The 14,315-nt window shown below is 42.6% G+C and overlaps 1 protein-coding gene across 1 annotated transcript in view; it reads left to right on the top strand.

Moving 5' to 3' along the window:
- Positions 1-12,758, top strand: part of CCDC6 (coiled-coil domain containing 6) — a 105,584-nt gene extending 92,826 nt beyond the window's left edge. The window contains exons 8-9 of the mRNA XM_047701566.1: positions 7,353-7,477; positions 8,529-12,758. Coding sequence (XP_047557522.1) covers positions 7,353-7,477; positions 8,529-8,723 — 320 coding nt within the window. The 3' untranslated portion in view covers positions 8,724-12,758. The remainder of the gene's footprint in view (positions 1-7,352; positions 7,478-8,528) is intronic.
- Positions 12,759-14,315: the final 1,557 nt, after the last annotated feature.

Genomic DNA, 14,315 nt, shown 5'->3' with positions numbered 1-14,315 from the left:
TGTCTGTGTGTGAGAGAGAGTTTCACAGCAGAATAAAGCAAGGTGCCTGCTTGGAGGGATGGCGGCAGAAAAGGCTCTGTGGTTTGGGAGAGTAGAACAGCTGCGTGTTGGAGACCCTCTCATTTGGGCTGTTGGAACTGTGGAAAGTACGGAAGACCCTTCAGGGGGCCAAGGGGAAATGCCGCAGCAGTGCACGTTGCCACAGACACACTGAGGTTAGGCTCCTGCCCGGTGCTATGCTGCTATGACCTTTCTTTCTTTTTTTCTAAGAGGAGAAATCAAAAGAGCCCAGCACAAAGCAGGGCAACTTCTGTCCAGTTCAGGCAGGGTAAAGAGGAGCTGTTTGCAAACCGAAAGGGCTTCATATCCTGGATCAGTACATGATCTCCCCTTGTTCTTGCCCCAAGGATGCTCTTACATCTGTGTCTCCTGTTCTCTGGTGGTCTTTACATCTCTCTGAAAGCTACTTTTCCCTGCTGCCTCAGTTTCCCCCAAATAGCACTCAGGGTCCATTATCATGATAAAGGTCTTCTTGGCCTTCTGAATTATTGATGTAAAGGAAGGCATGCATTAGGAAGAAGCAATATGGAGATGATGGTACTGATTCATATTCAGTATAATTTATTTAGCCTTCTGTTTGATTTCTCTAACCCTAAAGAGGTCCTTAGAGGCATCTGTTTTCCAATTCATTAAGTCTAACGTTAAGGTCTTTGAATAGAGAAAAAGCAAGAGTCAGACCCTGGTTGGGAATATTAACTTCTATTGTTACAGGTATTCTACAAAAATATCTTACTCTGTGTACATAATTTGAACTCTCACTGTCCCTGTCCCTGTATCGGGGACTTGCCTGTTAGACAACCTGTTTGCTTTTCCTTAAACTAAGAAATAAGTAACACCTAGATTCTTTTTTTTTTTCTTTCAGCCAGCCTAAGTGAGAAGAACATTTGTGTCTTATTTTAAGTTCTATAATATCATCAAAGTAGATTTTATCTCTTATTTGGCAGCAGAATTACTCCTAATCTAGTCCCTTGTAGTCCTATACATAGTACATGAGCAAAACCTGAATTTTCAAATTTGCTTTTCAATTCAGTTTTTATTGGAAGAAGTGCTCAGTATTAAGAATATCTAATCACTTTCTTAGTGGAATTATGTTGTGTGTGTATATATATTATATATATAGTTTTCATTTCCATTTTAATCATTTTGGCTCATTCCTTCCCTTGCCGTTTCTGATTAACATTGGCAGTCTTGCATTTCATCAAGTTGTTGAAATACTTTAAGTTCTCCTTCAGTTGAATTGAAAGACATATTTCCAAGAACTTATCAAAGATCCTCCTCTTAATAATGTGTGGACTTATGTGTGTGGATTACACACAAGGAGAGAGTTACTTGTCAACAGTTACCTTTCAGGTTGTCCGTTGTTCTAAGCAGCCTATTAGCATATTTTGATGCTAATACTTCCAATTAGCCTATTTTGATGTGCCCAAATCACAGATGTGGAAAAATGAAGTTCGAAAAAGGGTCTGCACCCCACTAGCCACATCCGAGTGTACCCACTGCCCAGATCTTGGTTTCTAATTCCCTTCTCCAGTGAAGAGAACTGGGAACTCTTTGGAGAAATGGCTGTTTCTAGGGCACAGTGCAGGCAGGGGACAGGATGAGCCTGGGAAATCTGGGGATGTTGCAGGGTAAGGCGTTGCTAAGAAAACAGCAAGATGAAGGGATGCAAGAGAGACACGGGTGTCTTGCACAGAGGTGCCAACCAAAAGAGCTCCCAAAGGCCAAAGCTGGAACAATCTGAGCAACAGAAGAAATGATGTCATGTTAGATTATAACCCAAACAAAAAATAAATATCCGTGAGTTCATATGAATATAAGTAAATGATGGAATAAATAAACAAGGGAGAAGAGACAGATCTCTCCTTTGAAAGAATTCCAGAGAACTTACGTGGATACTCTGCTCTCAAGGAAGTAGAAATAACCCCTCATTCTGTCAGTGTGGGAGGACATGGGGTCTTCCTTCCAAAGAGAAGTGTAGAAAAGGGTTAAAAGAGTAACTTTACAATGGAGGAAATTGACAGACACCGCCTCAGCCAGGCCATCAGGGTCCACGTCAACAATGGGGAGCCCTGTCAGTAGCACGTACCCTCAGTGTGATGAAAATGGCACTTCGCCTCTGTGGACTTCTTCCAAAAAACCCATAACCCTGCCTAACCATGTGGAAACGTCAGACAGATCGCAATTGAGGGATAGTCTGTCTGCAGAAAACCTGACTGATACACCCCAACTGTGATAAGCTCGTCAGAAACAAGAAAAAAAATGAGGAACTGCCTCAGCCAAGAGGTACCTAAGGAGGCCTGATGATGAAATAGTAAGTGGCATCCAAATGGGATCCTGGAACAAAAAGGGACATTAGGTAAGACTTCAGGAAATCCAGAGAAGTTTGGACCTGAGTTAATAATAACGTATCAGTATTGGTTTATTAGTTGTTTTCTTCTTTTTTTTTTTTTTTTTTTTTTTACGATTTTATTTATTTGTCAGAGAGAGAGAGCACAAGCAGGGGGAGTGACAGGCAGAGGGAGAAGCAGGCTCCCCACTGAGCAGGGAGCCCAATGGGGAACTCGACCCCAGGATCCCAGATCATGACCTGAACCGAAGGCAGATGCTTACCCAACTGAGCCACCCAGGCGCCCCTCGGTTTATTAATTGCGACAAATGTATTATACTCTCATAAGATGTTAATAATAAGGGAATCTGACCGTGGGCCATACAGGAACCCTCTTTATTACTTTTGCCACTTTTCTGTAAACCTAACAATATTCTAAAATTAAAAGTTTATTTTTGAAGAAAACCACAGAAATAGGTGAGACATCACCTCGTCCTAGTAGATAAAGGGAGCAGAGCAAAGCCCTCCTGTCTGATCCCGAAGCACCTGCGATATTTGGAGGTCAAGTACAGGAAGAAAACCTGGCGAAGGTGACCGAGAAGTGGAAGGAAAATCGGAATATGATCTCATTGAAGTTAAGACAACGCCTTTTACCCAGAGGAGAGTCAGCTTTGTCCAAGGCTCTCCAGGGTCAAGTACAATGAGGGCTGGAGAATGGTTGTCACAGCCCACAGCTCAGAAGCACCGCTGACCTTGCAAGAGCGGTGCTGATGGAGTCATTGGGACAGAGCTGGATTAGGGAGATTTAAAGAGGAAATTGTGTCTATAGTTAAAGTTTTGCAAAGACCATGGTCTTAGGTGTAACTTACAGAACTAAAATACCTTAAAATTATAATCTAAAATAAAAACTCTTAAAAGGAAGAAAATGTATCTGTCTTTAGTTTGGCTCTATATTTTTTTTTCACTGGCAAAAAGATACAAAGAGAATTTGGGGACAGTCAGAAGGGTAGAAGCAGAAATAAAGTCATCCAGAATCCTCCTATCCAAAGGTAGTGGTAATATTTTAGTGTTTCCAGATGCCTCATTTTCCTACCCGCTCCTCCTGCAATGTTCCTTTAGATAGTTGGTTTCATACCAGATTATACACTTTTGTACTTGCTTCATTTTGCTGAGTGGTTTTTGTCATGAATTGCTTTTCATTAACCATCTTTTAAAATTGCAGCCTTGAGCTTGTGGACAGCAGAACAAGTCTTACCATTTTCACTTTAGTTAATGCCTTTCTCTATGAGAGCAAGAGAAATTTATTGTAGCAATAGCTTCGAAGAACCGTACTACTTGATTTATTAGTGGACTGGTGTTTGGGATTTGGCATTTTCAACCAAGGTATTTTTGGATTCTCATCCTGTATTGTGTTTGTGGGCCAGAGGGTCAGATGCATGATGATTAGAACTTAAGGGAAAACAAAAAGTACTAAGATACGGTCTGGCCTCTAAGAGCTTATCATCAACCATAGGGCCTGGGGAAGGGGCTGGGAGGGAAAATACAAGAGACTCTTTTTAAGAAACTTTGCAAGGCCAAGTGTAATAATTTCATGCAGAAGATGAAATAGCCGAATTGCAGGACATCCACTCCATGGAGGGTTATATACTGTACTATTTCAATTCTAGAACATTCTCAAAGTGACAACATTATAGTGACAGGGAATGGGTCAGTCATTGCTGGGGCACAGGGTGAGAGGGAAGGTGTGACACATGGAAGGACTGACTCAGGGGTTCTTTTTTTGTGTGTGGTGATGGAGCAGTTTTGCGGCTGGTTGTGATGAGAGTTACTCGAATCTACCCATGTGATCAGATTACTTTGGGCTGTGTACACACGTGCACATGGGAACAGTGCAGTAAACACTGGTGAAGTCCACCTTGAGCCTGTGCCTTCGTCACTAGTTGGGGACCTATGTCAGTCTCCTGGGGTTGACACTGTGCTGTGCTTCTGGAAGAACTCTTTGGTGGAACCTGTAGTGTGTTTGCAATTTCATGCGAGTGGTGAATGGTTTCAAAATGAAAAGTTGTAATTGAAAAAAAAATCTCAATAGTTTAAGAAGAGATTCAAAGAAGAGAGAGAGCTACCAGCTTAGAGCACTTTTGAGATCGGCCGTAAAGGGGCTTCATGAGCCAAAGCTTAATGAGGCCATCGTTGGCCAGGCACTCTGAGCATTTTGTGACATTTACTCATTTCATCCCCACAGCAACCTTGTGAGGCCACTTCAGTAATCTCATTTTACAGTTGATGGATCTGAAGTCCACTGTCACTCAGTGCCAAGTCACAGAACTAGAGCTAATATGGCCGTCGGCTCTACGGTCTAGGCTGTTTGCCTCTTCAGAGGCTGATTGAGGTCCTGATTGACAGGGGAGAAAGTACAGAGAAGCCACCCCAGGCAAAGGGCATGGTATGAAGTGAAGTGTAGAGGTCAGGATCAAGAGTGGTAGGGGTCACTATGGTTCTTACCATGGGCTGCCCTGAGGCCCTGTTCCCATAGATTCTGATATCATTTGATTTGGGCCTGAGTGAGGGCTTTGATACTGTGTGTTGAGAACCACTGACCTACAGTATAAGAGATAGTTTGGAGCCAAGTGCAGAGGCCTTTATAATAGTCAGAGAAGAGAATTTTTTTTTTTCTTCAGTTTAGGTAGACAGTAAGGAGTCTTTGAAGATTCTTGATTCATGTTTAACATACCAATAGTTAACCTTGTAATACAAAATAGGCTGCATCTTTTTTTATTATCATGAACTTCTCTGTCTTGGGATAAGAATCCACTTTCATACCCTTTCTCTTAAATTTCATCACTTTCATAAGAAACAGAATTAGGGTTGTATTCATCAGAGCTGTATTAATAAAACCTCTTTCCTCCTCCAGCTGAATGAAGTGCTTGTGGTCAAAACAAACACAGCCACTTAGTTGGACTTAGACTTTCTCCAAACCTTCATTTTGTAAATGGGAACCCCACATCCACAATTGAAATGGAAACATGCCAAATAGAAAGCACTATTTGATAGTCAAATCAAGAAATGAAATAAATTCTTGACTTTAGATGTTGAGGACACAGACAAATTCTGGGACATGACACATAAAGCTAGGCTTGGTGGCTGCATGTTTCAGCCATGGAAGCCAAAAGAAAAGTATCCTTAATAGCTTAAAGAACTGTGCTCATTACTTCAAGTGCCCTCCTTAATCCCTGTTTTCCCATCCCCCCACTCACCTCTTCTCCAGCAGCCCTCAATTTGTTTCCTATAGTTAGAGTCTCTTATGCTTTGTCTCCCTCTCTTGTTTTTGTCTTATTTTTCCTTCCCTTCCCCTATGTTCATCCGCTTTGTTTCTCATATTCCACATATGCATGAAATCATGGTTATTTGTCTTTTGTGGACTGATTTATTTCACTTAGCATGATAACCTCTAGTTCCATCCATATTGTTGCAAAAGGCAAGATTTCTTTCTTTTTGATGGCTTAGTAATATTTGTGTGTATGTGTGTGTACCACATCTTTTTATTTATTCATTTGTTGATGGACATCTGGGCTCTTTCCATAGTTGGACTACTGTTGATAATGGTGTTATGAACATTTGGGTGCCTGTGCGCCTTCAAATCACCATGTTTGTATCTGTTGGATGAATACCTGGTAGTGCGGTTGCTGGGTCGTAATGTAGCTCTATTTTTAACTTCTTGAGGAACCTCCATACTGTTTTCCAGAGTACATTCCCAGTTTGCATTTCCAGGAACAGTGTTAGAGGGTTCTCCTTTCTCCATATTCTCGCCAACGTCCATTGTTTCCTGAGTTGTCGGTTTTAGCCATTCTGACCAGTGTGGGGTGGTATCTCATTGTAGTTTTGATTTTTATCTCCCTGATTCCGAGTGATGTTGAGCTTTTTTTCATGTGTCTGCTGGCCATTTGTATGTCTTTTTTTTTTTTTTTAAAGATTTTATTTATTTATTTGACAGAGAGATCACAAGTAGAGAGAGAGGAGGAAGCAGGCTCCCTGCTGAGCAGAGAGCCCGATGCGGGCCTCGATCCCAGGACCCTGGAACCATGACCTGAGCCAAAGGCAGAGGCTTTAACCCACTGAGCCACCCAGGCGCCCCATTTCTATGTCTTCTTTGGAAAAATGTCTGTTCATGTCTTCTGCCCTTTTTTGGATTTTTTGGGGGGTTTTTTGGGTGTTGAGTTCAATTTAGGTGGTTTATACATCTTGTCTATTTTGGATTATGTTGCATGATGTTGAGCATCTTTTCTTACTCCTGTTGACTATTTGTAGGTCTTTGGAGAGATGTCTGTTCAAGTCCTTTGCCCACTTTTTAATTGGGTTATTTATTTGTTACTGAACTGTAGGAGGAGTTCCTTATATATTTTGAATACTAATCCCTTATCTGATGTATAGTTTGTAAATATTTTTTCATATTCCCTGGGTTATGTGTTTGTTGATTATTTCCCTTGTGGACTGTGCATTTGGTGTCACATCTGAAAAATCATTGCTAAGACCAATGTCATGAAACTTTTCCTCTGTGTTTTCTTCTAAGAGCTTATAGTTGTAGGTCTTACATTTGAGTCTTTAATCCATTTGAGTTGATTCTGCATAGGGTATAAGACAGGGGTCCACATTCTTTTGCATGTGGATATCCACTTTTCTCAGTACTGTTTGTTGAAGAGGCTGCCCTTTCCCCATTATGTATTCTTGGCACCTTTGTTGAAGATTACTTGACTGTTTATGTGTGGACCTATTTCTGGGCTCTCTGTTCTGTTCTAGGACTTGACTTTTATATCCCCTTTTATCCAGGAGACCATTTGGTGAGCTCACCAGTCTTATCTGTGTTCATTTTTGTTGGTGACTGAGAACTTCTGCATTTTAAAGTCTTCTGGATGGTTGGAGACACCAGAGAATGGAGTTTGACATCATACTTGTCATGGTTATATTTCAGGTCTATCATACGCAAGTCACACAGTTGGTTTCACGCCACCAACTTCACTGACTAGAGCCGGAATGTCTTACTACAATTCCCCGGGTCTTCATGTGCAGCATATGGGAGCATCCCATGGCATCACAGTAAGTATCCAGAGGGGAGGAAGCCACACTTGACTCTGTCGGTGGTGGCAGCAGCTCCTCCTCAAGAGACCAGGGGTGATGCCCTTAGACCTTGCCCTTTCTTCTCCCTCCCACCATTAGTTCACCTTCAAACTATAGAGACTTCCTTCAATTTGATACCAAATTCTGGTTTAGAAACTAAAATCCTTCCCAGGAGACAAAACTTCAGCTTCACTTTCTGTGAAAAATGACGCTTTGTGAAATGTAATTTGAACTCTGGCCAGTGCCTTAATTAAACCCCGGCCAGCTCTTTGCCATAACGAATCATTGCTGGTTGCCACAATGTCTAAAATATTTATTGTCCGCATCTTCACAGTTCACTGATCCTCAGTATTCTTCTTGAGACTAGCCTCATTTCTGGTTTCACTCCAAATTTTCTCTCCTGGAATTAGAAGGAGCCTTAAGTGTGTTTGGTTCAGATTTCACTCGGGAGTTTTTTCTTTAGAGCTGGTTAGTAGGTTGACTAATAGAACAGTTAGAAATGTAGCTAACATGGGTTTGAGAACAGGAGAGAAGTGAGGGTATTTCTGATAACGGAATCCTTAAAAGAAGCCTCTTATTCTACGAAAGCAGGAGGTATCCAGATTCTGGGTTTTGTTGGTTTGCTGGATTTTATGTAAAAGACACGTTTGGTTGAGCTACATCTTTCAGGATGTTGACAACTTACCTGAGTGGTGGAAGGAACCTCGGGACATACAGTGGACAGAAAAGATTAGAGTAGAGGATGAGACAGCTATTTCTTAATTCTAGGACTGTCCCATCAAAGGGCCAAGTCCACTAGTTTGGTCAGTGCACATTTCGGGGTAATCTTGCATGGCTTTTCCAAAGGTGTAGGTGCAAACTCCACCTTGTGTAAGTTTTCATTAGTAGTTCAGAAACCAATAGGGGTAGACAAGGAGCTCGCTAGTTTCTTGTCTCTGTCGCTCCCCTTTCTCACCGCCCCCGGCTTATCAGGCTGTTAGAAATGAGCCGTCTGGACCCAGACTGACCTGCTCTTCTGTCCCGTCTACAGAGGCCTTCACCACGGAGAAGCAACAGTCCTGACAAATTCAAGCGGCCCACACCGCCTCCGTCTCCCAACACACAGACCCCGGTCCAGCCCCCTCCGCCTCCACCTCCGCCCCCCATGCAGCCCGCGGCCCCGTCAGCAGCCACCTCGCAGCCCGCCCCTTCGCAACACCCGGCGCACCCCTCCTCCCAGCCTTAATGCATGTGCTTAGTCCGCATCTCATGTTGGGACTCGTACAGCGGAGCCGTCTACTCAACGCCAAAGGCTTCCTCCCCTGGCATTTTTGGATCTGACTGATTTGCACTGAGGTTATCTAGGCTTCACTATTAATTGTGTTGTAAGTGTTTGTCGGAAACGCAGCCAGTGTTGTGGGTCTACAACACTAAACAGACGACTTTTTCCATCAGTGTTTTACTTGAATCTACATGTACGTCCATTCCCTGGCTGGAACATTTGCTATTCAATATTTGGTAATTCAGCAGCAGTGTGCAATTTTTGCTTGGCCCCAGAGCTTCATTTTCCTGGCTTTTAGGTTTGTAAAATAAAAAGGGATATCTTTTTTATATTTTTTTTTCATGAATTTGCAGAAAATTACTGAGCTGTTACCTCTCCTCCCCATCCCCATTATAATGGTGTTTACCAAACATACCAATAATTCAGCACTACAATTCAGACCTTTGAAAATCTAGCTTTCGGTGTAGAATGGAAAGTTAGATGCGTCAGTGCCCAAGACAATATACTCTTTAATAGAGCTTTCTATAGATACACTTTTTATAGGTTACTTTCAGTATCTGTCAACATCCATGTCTCTTGTGAAACAGACTAAAAGTAATGGGTCACATGGCTGTACCTTTTCCACATACACGTGGGATGGATAATTAGTGTATATTAAGGTGTGATTCCTTATCTTTAGTGTTAACCTACCCAGACGGGCCCTCCAACACGAATCAGTAAATGTTGTCCTGCCCACCAGTGGTTTTGATGGTGGATTAGAACACACTCTTTGATATCTGCTGCAGAAAGCAACGTGATTGTAACAAAAACAGCTATTTTCCCCTTTCCATTCTTCATGTTCCCCTAAGATAGAGTTTGAACAAATATTTTAAAGGTGCAAAATACTATTAGAAAGTACTATTTGAAATGAACGTTATAGGAATATCATGGCCTAATGGCCACAGAATCCTTTATTGCTTGGCAGAAAAGACCAGAGGTGAACGGAAAGGAGCCCCTTAGCCCGAGCGCTCGTGCTGCCCAGTATCAGCAAGTGCGGTGTACAAACAAGTATACTCTGAATACATCATTTCCATTCATTTAGCACAAATAAATCGTTTGGTTTCACTTGGAAGTGGAACACTGTGAGTCACTCTTTTCTTAATACTTGCAACATCTTTATTTTTGCTTTTCAGCAGTAACTGTTTTGTACTTTGGTAGTAAAGTGATTTTTACCACCTGTGTTTGCATATTTATATATGCTGTGGACGAAAATAACTTACTAGAGAATGTATATTTTATGATGAGAATGTGTATCTGTTGGATATAATCAGAGAACTGAAAATTAATTTATCAGTAATTTCTAAGAGTCCATGTTTTGTGACACCCATCTCTAATAGCTAGCTCTTTATTGAACACACTCCTAAAAATAAGGAACCGTGACATTGTAGATATTTGATAGTGTACAGTATAGAAACTTCCGTTTTTGCCTTCGAATGCATATTTAAAAATTACAGAATGAAGCAAGTCTTGTCGGAAAATAGTGTTTGACTAGCATTTTAAGAACTTGAGAGTAAAAGCAACAATAGGATTTTTCACCTCTTCCTGCTTCCACCCCTAACTCCCCAATTGGTCGATCTAAATTTTATTTATAATCTGTATGTAATATACATAATCATAGTACAGTTCTCAAGGGGAAGAAGTTTGGCCTTTCATTATCGAGGCTTTAGGTTTTTAATTTGATCAGACGGGGTCCTGGCAAACCCAGGGACCTCACCAACAGCCCGTTGCCCCTCCTGGTACATTGCCATTCCGAGGAATTCTGAGAGGAGGCAAACCCATTTTGCCTTCATGGTACAGTTCTTGGTTTTTTTCATAGGAGAAGTACGGTCTATGTTTACAAGACTCTGTCGCGAGCTGATAGAATTCAGTGCTGTTGGATAGTGGCTTGCACACAGCCGAGAATGTCCATAATGTAACAAGCTTCCCTTCGCTTCCTGCCAATAGTGTTACCTCCCGAAAGCACAAAAGTCGCCACATTGCCGTATGGTGAATGAAAAAGCACTTGGCGTGAGCAAACCGTTGCTGACAAATGCCTTTTAGAAACAGGTTCTTGACTTTCAGACTTTGCAGAAATGGAGTGCTGGTTCCCGCAGACTCGTCATTTCATTTCAAAATAAAACACAGCTCCTTCAGACAGCACTTTGTCAACATAAATGAGTTGCCTCTCCCTGCAGACATTCAGAATTGATAGAACAAACACTACTCTTTAGAATCTATGCTGTTTCAGGTCCTTCTCAAGTGGTTTCTGACCCCGGGTGCCACCCGTCAATGCACGGGCAGTACACGTGCCAGGGACCCATCAGATTCAGACCCCCAGCCCATGGAGGCAGGAGTCCCCTGACTTACCACGGGTGCTTCTCGGTGGGGGCTGAATATGGTTCCTGCCAGTCCTGTGGCCCACGTGCCCAGGGGCACCCTGGAGTGATTCCCTGAAGGCCTCTGTCCAGTCAGGACCTGGCCCGAGGGCAGGCGGGCGCACCAGGAGCTTCTAGGAGCTTCCTTACCTTGTCTTGTGGACAGAGACCCTTGGCTACCACTGTGCTGCTAATAGGATAAGTACTCTGTTGCCAGATTACCATGCCTTTTATATGAAACCAAATTAACTTCTCTAATACCTGACACCTCTGGGCTCTGAACTGCTTTCTCTCATCAAGCGTGCTGGCATTCTGGACAGAACTCTAGAAATTTGGCAGATGGTGGAAGTATTGGAAGATTTAATTTAACTTGCTCCTTGTTAATTGAAAGGAGTTTTAAATTCTGAGCTCCTGAGATAGCACAACCATGGGATGAGTGTGTGACCAGAATGTGGCTTTGGCACCGAATGCTGCTGTCCCTTGGTAATTGGCTTCTAACTGATTTGACCAGAGATCATTGATAATGTGAATTTTTGTTAACTGTTCAATTGTAGGAAAATAGACTATGTATCGCCCTCTGTTAGGTAGACATGAACTTCTCCTGCACGAAGCCTTGCTTATAGAGGAAGCCCAATAAGGCAAGAAAAAGCGTAGTAACTTGTGCTTCGAGAGCGCGCAATCTTTTTATCTTACCAGTACGGAAGAATCGTTTCTATGTAACTTGATCTTCTGTCTAGTACTTGTCTTATAGGTAACCAACACTGAAAACTTTGTAGTGGTAACTACCAAAGAAATACATAGTAAAAACAACCTTTGATTTCCAAATTTATTAAAGAGCCAGCCATTGACGCTGCTATGCGAGTTCCATGCTCGAGAGCCATTGTGAGATTAAGGGGTTTTTAGGTTTTTCATTTCTGGTTTCTTGTTTTCTCTTTTCTACCTTTTTCTTAAACACACACACAGCTGTTAGCATGACACTATGGGGAGCATTTTCCAGAATGCTTGGCATCCTGGTTAACGGCCAGGCCCTGGGTGCCTCTCACGAGGCAGTGGGAGGAAGCCTATGTTCAGGATAGCGTGGGCGCTGTGTGTGTGCGTGTATGTGTGCATTCATGCCTTAACTCGGGTTACTGCTCAACTTCACTTCTTGACTTGGTCTGCACCGTCATCGAGATTGTAGCGTACATCTTGATCTGAACTTCATCTTGGCAAAAACAAAGTTGCAGGCACATCAGTTTAAAAGAATGCATTCCTCTGGAAGAGGTTTGGATCAGGTCGACCCTGAGCCGTTGGACTTTATTTGGAACTCAGCATGGAAAGCAAAAGTGGCCTGTCAAGTGGAAAGACATCAACAAGGAAGAGAGGAGAGCCAAGTGCTAGCATGTCTTTGCCTCTGCATCTCCGTGCACACTGTATGTTCATGGTAGCTTGTTTACAACTTGACTAGGTTGGAGTTCTGGTAATAGTGGCAATCTTGACATTCTTGGTCAGAGTTTAGAGAGATGTAAGACTTCCAATTAATGTCTTATTTACTTCTTTATGTTGATTAGTCTTTGATACATGTGCTGAATCAGAAACCCAAATAAAGATAATTTTTTAAAATGCACCTCTTGAGCCTTAAAACCTCTCTTTCTGGTCTTTGGGTCGGAAAATTGGAACATTGTTTCCCTGTTGCTTCTGATGGACATCTGACTTTGATTCTAATCCTAAAGGCTGCCTTAGAAAGTAAACGTAAGGACTTAGAAAGTAAACGTAGCAGAAGGGGCTAGGACTGTTCTGTCTCATAAACAGGGTGCCGGTTACCCGGATGTATTGAATTTTTGAGAAAAGTCACTGAGCCATATGTTTATCATTTGTGCGCTGTTCCAAGTCCGTGTTGTATTTCAATTTAAAACCATAAACCTAGGAGATTATGAAAACTGACATTCCCCAAAGTATATTACATATAAACAAGTGTGCGTGTTTACACACATGTGCATACGCACGCTCGTGCACACACATACTTGGGCTTTGGGTCTGACCTCCACTATATTTGTGGGCTTATATTTGTGATGCCCATCTCTGTGGTTCCCCCCTCCTCTGTAGGAAGCACGGCTCCAGAAATCACGTCCAGATTTGTGCACTAGCTCTTTAGAGGAGCTGGTTCCTTAGTCCGCCTGGAAATCCAGTTCCTTCCCTGCGAGACAGGTTATCTGCCTTGCTAAAATGACAAACCTGGAGATGGACGCCTCCGGTGCAGCCCTTCACACGGGAAGGTACACACTCCTCCCACGTGCGTTCATTTGGGAAGAAACACAATGGGTATTTGGGGAGACGTGTTATGCACGTTTGGGGGCTGTCTCATCGGTCAGCTGCACCTTCGTAAGCCCCTAGCATTCGGTGGGCAGGAGCTTGGTACTGAGCAGGATCCCGTCTTTGGAGCATCGTCTTCAAGAACCTGGTTGTGATACAGTCTCATGGGGGCAGATGTTGAATCTAGGCCCTTTTCTGTATAAAAGCATTAAATGGACTTTGACCCTTGACCTCACTCAGGCTTCAGCCAGATTCCATGTTCACTATGAGTTAATGAAAGATTTTAGTTTGGCTTTTGATCAAGGCCTCTCTACTCCTGACAGCTACTAGGTTTTAGTGGAAAATGTGGCCCAAGTAATGGCCCAGGATCTCTGAATTCAAGTCTTGGCCCCTTTGGCCAGCCTCGGTGTTCTAACCTGTATAGTGGGGATAGCCATTTTAATTTCAGGCAGAGTGTGATGAAAACAAGATTGAAACAAAGTGCTTTAACAACAAGTAAAGTCTACACTACCTGTGTACTTCTTTTCTTCTTTTAATGCCATTTAGAGGCAGTGTGTCCACCAAGTCTATCTAAAATCGAAACTGTTAATGGAAATTTTGTGTTTATGTAAATAAAACTCCATGTAAATCTGGGTCTTTTTTTTCTTTTGAAGGTTTTATTTATTTGAGAGAGAGCAAGAGAGCACAAGCAGGGGCAGAGGGAGAGAGAGGGGGGAGAGAGAGGGGGAGCGTCAGGCTCCCTTCTGAGCATGTTCAATCCCAGGACCCTGAGATCATGACCAAGGCCAAAGGCAGACGCTTTAACCAACTGAGCCACCCAGGTGCTCCCAGGGGCTTTGTTTTAATGTTTATTTAAGTTAAAAACGCATGG

Source organism: Lutra lutra, chromosome 14, assembly GCF_902655055.1.
Source record: "Lutra lutra chromosome 14, mLutLut1.2, whole genome shotgun sequence".
NCBI lineage: Eukaryota > Metazoa > Chordata > Mammalia > Carnivora > Mustelidae > Lutra > Lutra lutra.
The sequence above is the reverse complement of the archived record's forward strand: the minus strand, read 5'-3'. Positions and strand labels throughout refer to the sequence as shown.